Source organism: Armigeres subalbatus, unplaced genomic scaffold, assembly GCF_024139115.2.
Source record: "Armigeres subalbatus isolate Guangzhou_Male unplaced genomic scaffold, GZ_Asu_2 Contig316, whole genome shotgun sequence".
NCBI lineage: Eukaryota > Metazoa > Arthropoda > Insecta > Diptera > Culicidae > Armigeres > Armigeres subalbatus.
Genome location: NW_026943060.1, coordinates 63,132 through 71,135, shown reverse-complemented (window position 1 = coordinate 71,135; position 8,004 = coordinate 63,132). Strand labels below are relative to the sequence as shown.

Here is an 8,004-nt window from a genome sequence, read left to right as displayed (position 1 = left end):
CATCTCTGGGGTGGTCTGAACATAGGAGGGCTTGACCTCCTTGCAGGTTGAACAGGCCCTTATATATGCTCTGATATCCATGGCCATTTTGGGCCAATAGTAGCGCTGTTGTACGCGGGCTAGCATTTTATCGAATCCCGGATGAAACTGATCATCATGGGCCTGTTTCAAGACGGCAGGAATTTCCCCCGTTGAAAGAACCTCCTTCCATTCAAACCGGGAATCGAAGGGAACATTTTTGGCTGTAATGAATTTGTACAGCCGACCGTTATGAACCTTGAAGTCGACGAACTTGTCCGGATGTTCCTTGACCTTCTCCATAAGGGAGGTATACCACGTTGAAGTCGATGAATCTTGGACTACCGCAATGCTCCTGGATAGTGCATCAGGAACGACATTATCTTTGCCTTTCCTGTGCACTACGGTCATATCGAATTGCTGGAAGTCCAAGCTCCATCGACTACAACGGGAACCAACCTTCCACTTCGTATTGAGAATATGGGTCAACGCGGACGAGTCCGTCACCAGGGTGAAGTGGTACCCCTCAATGTACCCTCGAAAAGCTTCTATTGAAAGTAAAGCTGCTAGTGCCTCTTTCTCAGCAGCATGATAATTTTTCTGAGGGGTGGTTAGTTTCCGGGAAAAATACGAGATAACCCTCTCACACCCCTCTTGCTGCTGAGTGAGCACACCAGCCACAGCTACATCACTGGCATCCGTCTGGATGACGAATTCCTGCGAAAAGTCTGGGCTTCCCAATATTGGCGCTGTGATAAGCTGCTCCTTTATTAGGCAGAAAGCCCTCTCTGCGGCTTTATTCCACCCAATGATTTTTGTTTTAGTTTTTAAGAGATCTGACAAGGGACCACAGGACTCGCTAAAATTCGGTATAAATCTCCGGTAATAATTAGCCATTCCTAGGAACCTCCGGAGTTTCGTTATTGTGGTGGGTCTTTCGTATTCGACAATTGGACGAATTTTGTCGGGATTGCTACGAAGACCCGCCGAGCTTAGGAGGTATCCTAGGAAGGAAATTTCCGGCACTCCAAATTGGGACTTGTCTATGTTGATCATCAGGTTGGCTCTGTTCAGTCTGCGCGCAATTTCACGGAGCAACTGAACGTGATGCTCGAATGTCTCCGTTACCACGACGATATCGTCGAGGTAAACAAAGACATACGGCTCCAATACACCATGGCCCAGAACCTTGTCCATCAGTCTTGCCAAAGTGGCAGGGCTGTTGACCAGACCAAAGGGCATCCTGGTGTATTGGAACAACCCCTTGCCTTGCACGCTGAATGCCGTGTACTTTCGAGAAGATTGTGCTAAAGGGACTTGCAAGAAGGCCTTCGATTGTCGAGAGGTATTTTGCCTTCGGCAACTGTCCCAATATTCGGCAAGGGTGCGGCAAGGGGTAAGCATCCCGAACAGTACGCTCATTAACCTTGCGCGCATCCAAACAGAGCCGAACCTTGTGAGGTTTGACAACTGGGACACAATTAAGTGACCAATCAGAGTTGCTGGGTTCTATAATACCTGCGTCTAGCAACCTTTGTAACTCTGTCGAAACCAGGCTTTGAGTTTTTGGGGACATGACATAGGGAAATTGCCTAACTGGCGGTTTTCTCCGCCATTCTTCAGCAATTTCGATAGTGTGCTCCGCCAGCGGAGTGGTGGTTAATTGTCCGGGCCGGGCCGGTAGAAAAAGTTTCTTTATCTGGCCTATCGTCGCCTGCTCTGAAGAAGTCAGAATACACGAGGACGGTAACAGCTCTTGGTTAAGTTCTTCTCCGGTATTCTCAACCATCGCACACCCTGTGATGGTGGGTTGGATGTGGAAAGTTTTCCAAAAGTCCATCCCCGCTATGCAGTTTATTGCGAGGTTTGGGATTACCAAAGTAGGGACAACCTTGGTCGTTCCGTTCCATAAAAATGGTAAGTATACTTGTCCCTTCACACTGAGTGTTTCTCCACTCGCCGTGCGTAAACATATTGGGTTTTGGAGGGGAAATATTTGTTTCGGTTTGATAGAATTGTACACCACTTCATTGATCAACGTGAGGTTGCTTCCACTATCAAGAAGTGCTCGGAAATTAACTCCATAGACCGTCACCAAAGTATAGGGACGATTATCGTTTAAAAATGGGTAAGAAATTGTGTACGATGACGGAGATCTCGGATACAATGTGTCCGATGCCGGCTCGAAATATGGGGAAGTGTCTACGCCTAGTGATTTTGACTCAGCGAGCGGCGGTTTTGACTCGCTGATATGGCGTTTTTTACACAAAAAGGGCAATTGTTAGACGGGTAGCCACGGAACCCACAGTTCTCACATAGAACTCCTTTGGGTAGACGACATTGATCGATACGATGCCCGAATACGCCACAATTAAAGCAATGCCTTTTTGAAAGAGGCTGATGTGACGCAATCATTTCTTCTAGAGTGGATTGTGGACGAGTTGACCCCCGACGAGGAAGGTCATGGGACTGTGAACCCTTCTGGTGTCTGTTTGTTTGCGAAGAGTTGCCCACATGCGGAGGCTGTTGGCAAGAAGGGAGTTGGTTCGGATGTTTCTCCGGTTTCAGTTTAGTGGTTGATCCTGGAGATTCAACCACATTCACCGACTTATCAGATCCAAAAACTTTATTGTAGACCGAAAAGTTTACAGAATCGATCTTCTGACCGGCCGCCACAAGGGTCGGAAGATCAGCGATCGGAAGAAAGTTCAACTGCTTCTTGTAGTCGATCCGCATATTCTGCATAAGGATCTGAACCTTCTCATATTCTGGAAGAGGAACGCTCATGGTTCCGAAAAGTTCCTCCATGCCATGGTAATATTGGAGAAAAGTTTCATTCCTAGACTGGTGTCTTTGATAGACTTTCATTTTTATGAGTGTGTCTAGGTCAGGGTGCATGAACGTTCTCCGAAGTTCTAGAAGTAGATGTTGCCAATTCAGTAAACGGCCTGTGGCCCTCATGGTCATATACCATTGGAGCGCCGGTCCTTTAAAAAGATGAATGGCAGAATCGAAAAGTTCAGCCTCTGAAGCGTGTTCAGCGACCGCCATTGCGTGAACCATTCCCAGGAACTGGTTCATTTTCAGTCCTTGATCTTCGCCATCATATTTGGTTATTGTCCACTTGGACACTGGCAGAGAATTTCGTCCCTGGTTACCGGATAGGACTGGATTGAAAGGTGTAAGTGACGGATTGGGGAAAAGATTGGAAATCGGTGCCCCAGAACCTATCGATGAGCTGGGAATCGGTGCATTGCTTGGGTTACCTAACCACGGATTGCAGTGTTGCATACCACTCATGTTTGAAGGTCGTAGCCATGGATTGGGAAGCTGTGTGCTAGTCATGTTAGTAGAACCTAGACATGGGATAGAAGCTGAAGCGTTACCGGCTGGATTTCCTAACCAGGTGTTCGCAGGTTGTGTGTAACTCTGTGGTTGTACATTTGAGGTTTTCAAAAGGTGATTGTGCCATGAGGTAGACAACGGAGGCAAGACAGAAGAGTAGCTCTGTGGAATTGAAAACGTTACGCTAGTGATTGGATTAGCAGTGCTAACCATTGGGAGGTATTGAGAAGGGTAAGATGAAGTGCGGGGAGTGGGACCTGCTGAGAGAAACTCCGTGTTTGCTCGTCGTTCACTCGATGGTAGCTGTTTACTACTAGTCATTCCCGATTCGTTAGTCTGAACCCCCTCACTGCTCGATTTGTCTCGATTGTTCAGTTCCGCTTCCAGCGCTTTTATTCTTGCCTTCAATTGAAGAACACAATCACTCCCTTCATACTGCGAGGCTACCGGAGTTTCCCCCTGGAGCATAGTTCCTTCTATTGGAACCTCTCTACCTACCACCACATTTCTAGCCGCCGCGGGTAAGTCACCTTCTAAGCGGAACAAATCAAGCAACGGCTCGTCACTCAAACCATCGGGGTTTATGGCACTAGGCACCTGTTTACCAGTATAGAAGTACTTCTCTAAAAGAGACACCACCTCCATGAGCATCGATCTCAAAAATGTTTCCCCCTCTCCCGAATCTGCAGAATTATTCAAAAGAAGAACAATCCTATGCCCGAAATGTAACAATTTGGCTTGACCTCTCACTCTGAGATTTTTGTCATTTTGTTGAAGCCCTTCGCATAATTTGTCATAATATTGCCGGAACGTTTGTATAGTTTCTTCCCAATTGACTTCCAGTACCACTTCGATTATTGTTTGTTTCTCCTTTTCTGATTTCAAATGATCACGGAGGCTTCTTCGCCTTCTCGAGTATGTGGGATCATCGCGTATTATAATTGAACGGATGTCCAGTTCAAAATCGAGCTCATCCTGTGATAAGTGATCCACCCTCAAACTATGGTACCACTCTCGAATTTTATCCACCGCTTGAGTGAAATTTGTTTGTGCTTCTGCCATTTCTGAACAATGTATCAAAAACCAATAAAAAATGAAAAAATAAGAAAAAAAACCAAAAAGACTAAACCTATACTATATTATACTGAAAGAAACTACTACTTATTATTCTTACCAAACAAAAACAGAAAAATAATAGTTTTTTAACGTAAACGAGTATAAAATTAACTGTTCACTTGCTATAAACCATAACCGAAACAAAAAAATAAGAATAATAATAATAATAATAAGAATAATAGAAAATGATTTTGAAAAATAACAATGAAAATATAAAACTGAACAACTGAAATATATCACCATAAAAAAGTCACTAATTATTTATTTAACTCTGCTAATTTAATTACTAAATATTATCGAGAACAAAAGCCAATTTCTTTTTGATTGTACGAGAGGTGAACAATAAATTGAATAGCAGTTTTCATCACTCGAACCCGTTTGAATGAACGAAAGCACTTTCATTGATAACAATACTTTTCTGATCACAATTACACTATTGTTAAGAACAATTGGAATGGTTTCCAATTCTTCCCGGAGCGTGGATGAAAAGGGTTCCACTTTATAGTTAAAATGGAAACCTTTTCTTTAACGTTGAGCGCCAATTGTAAGACTATCTTATTGATCAGGACACCTATTGTCCTCTTCCAGGCTTTGTCCTGGGACTCAGGGTCGTATCACTAATAATTCAGAAAGCTCCAGAAAGAATTGGTTAATAGCGGAAGGACTTCCCTTGAATAAAAAACAAGGTGGAGTAACCGAAAAAGAGATTAGATTTCAATTTAATCAGGGCTATGCACTCATTAAGAAAAATAGTTCTAATTTCATAGTTCACAGATCATTCATTTTAATTTGCATGCTCTTTGTGACAAAGGAAATGAATAGATTGAAAGGAAATTTACACACCTTTACCACTGAAACGTTCTGCAAAATGCCGTTTGGATCCTCCACATACGGCTTCGAGCGCTGCTCCACACCATCGTTCGTCGGCGGAGGGGAAACCGTCTTTGTCCTCACGAAATGTCCGCTCACCGGGGTCGGGGCTGGCGATTTCTCTAGGCTTGACACGTCGCTGCTTCTCGCTCTGCGGGCCGTGGAACGTGGCTTCTCCGCGACTTACCACCGTGAATGGCATCGGTTGACCAACGACGTGATGAATGGCTTTTGCATCGGCAGACCACAGCTTGGAAGCGGGCGTCCCACCGCCGGTTGAGGGAGCGTGGACTCGAATGCCGTCGTGTCGTGCCGCCGGCCACGGATAGTGGCGCCTCGAGAACACAGAGGATGTCTTCCAGGTCCTGTCACCGTTCCGAACCGAGGATGTCCGGTTATCCTTCCGGAGGGATTTGCACTTTCACTAGCACTCAATACTGTTCCCTAAAGAACGAGGGAAATGAATACGTTTAAAATCGCGGCACAACTTTCTGGTACGATGGCGGTTCACCTATTAGAGAGCGATTCCCACGATGACAGTCCCTTTTAAGGGGTTCCGCTTTCGTGGTATAGAGACGTACGATGACAGTCGCCGTCCACTGTGGCAATTCATGGTAACGGTGTGGTGGTTTTAGGATGGGGATGGGGATGTTCAAGGATTATGGATAATGCATGTTTTCGATATTTATATATTTTATTCCAAATTTCTATTTCTTTATATTTTTCCTTTAGTTTTCATAATTATTTAAGTTTTGATTTCAAGCATATTATAATCTAATTATACCTAGGCCAACATTTGAAAAGGGCCTAACAGCCAAAATTTATTCCTTCTGATTCTTGGTCCACATATATACGAGGGGCGGTTCACTACTATCGAATGATGAATCAAAAATACGCGAATAAAAATAATGCATAAAAATACAAATAATGCACAAAACACAAAAAATGCGCGGAAATACAAATATTGCACAAAAAATACAAATAATCCACAAAAATACAAATAAATGCACATCATTACACGAAAAATTCCTCTTCATTAATTTCAAACCAATATTTGCTATACATGTCGAGGATCAGCCAGTCCTCTTGCATTTCAGACAAGAAATCATCTCAGACATCATCTCAGTATATACTTCTTGAATCCAATAGTGTTATACTAGCATTTGTATCCATTTCCCGACATTTCCACAATTCATAATTGAAAGTTTTTCCATGCCTGATATATGGCATGGATATAAAATACGATTGACAAGCACAATGGATATACATGGATGGATACACTACGCCCAAAGAGTCGACATTATTTTCAATTCTAAAACATCCTACACCGGGGCGAGAATAGGATTCGAATCTCCAGATTGGAAGAATTGAATTCTACCCCTTTGCTCGACGAAATGAAAAGCGAAATTTATAATAAAATGCTTGTAAAATGCAATGATTTTAAAAATGTTATGCCAAATGTAAAATGCAATGGTTTAAATCAAACGATGTTGAAAAAAACATCGAAGAAAATTTTGATACACATAAAATATTGCCCGTTGCATCAATTTTTAGACTCTGGCGCAACTTCGTTTTGCTTCGATTTTTTAGCGTGCACACCAATACATTCAAACTATCTTCGTAATTGTTTTTTGTTGTTGTTATTTGTCGAACACACATGTTTTTGTTTACTCAAATAAACAATAAACAGTGTCAATTCATTTGTGTGTGTGACACGGGAAAAATATTCACGCGAATAATTTTCGCGCAGGAGTCTAATAAGGCGGAATCTGCGCAATAATAAATTCATTTTTTTTTTCTTTAAATCAATCGTAAACACTGAAATGTCAAAATCGTGGTCAAAATTATACGAAAATTCGATTTCAATCCGTTTATGTGAAGAAAATACACAAATATTACATTAATGCACAACAATTCACTCTAATTCAGTTTAATACATTATTACACTCAATACGTGGAAATACACGAAAAATACATCGAAATATTATTCAATACATCGGACTGAATCAAAAATACATAAGTGCATCGCCCCTCGCATATATAGCTATTATGCATCCCAAGATAAACACTCAGATCGTGATCATCCCAACCAGCCTCCGTTGAATTGCGCTGGAGCGCGCCCATTTACTTTACACATGGCGGCTATTCAGCTATGGCAACCCCATTCGGCGGCTGATTAAATTTAACAGCATAGACTCGCACCCTATGCAAAAGCTTATGGGCGCGCTGCTGCGCAATCTTTGCTTGCGCGTTACCACCGCGAAGAACTGAGCGTTTAAGAAGAGCGCGACAATATATATGTAGACGAAGAATCAGAAGGAATAAATTTTGGCTGTTACGCCCTTTTCAAATATTGGTCTAGATACTATACTAGTTTTAATGAAAATAATAATAAAAAGAAGTTAAGAATATTTACACATATTTACAATGGAACGGCATAGCAGGTTACATACGGAGATCCTGAAATATTTTCCCCGCGAAAGCCGCGCCGACATGAAATCCATTCCGCGCCAAATCTGCGCGACTCAAAACTTAATTTTAAGCAAATACACGTTAAATATTTGTATTTGTATTTATTTCAACTCACATAATGTTGTCTCATTGAAAACTTATATCTATGTAGAGCATAATTCACAAAACGGTTATTCATAAGCA

General features: G+C 42.4%; 1 protein-coding gene across 1 annotated transcript; it reads right to left on the bottom strand.

Moving 5' to 3' along the window:
* Window positions 1-1,414: 1,414 nt before the first annotated feature.
* On the bottom strand, window positions 1,415-6,122 carry LOC134203992 (uncharacterized). The gene is made up of 2 exons (XM_062678825.1): window positions 5,861-6,122; window positions 1,415-5,793 (listed from the first exon to the last, which is right to left on the bottom strand). The coding sequence occupies exon 2, from the start codon at window positions 4,423-4,425 to the stop codon at window positions 2,227-2,229; it is 2,199 nt and encodes a 732-aa protein (XP_062534809.1). The 5' UTR covers window positions 4,426-5,793; window positions 5,861-6,122; the 3' UTR covers window positions 1,415-2,226.
* Between the last annotated feature and the right edge of the window lie 1,882 nt (window positions 6,123-8,004).

What these genes read in the sequence shown, in the direction of transcription:
- LOC134203992 (XM_062678825.1), bottom strand. Translation starts at nt 4,425, where the DNA reads ATGGCAGAAGCACAAACAAATTTCACTCAAGCGGTGGATAAAATTCGA.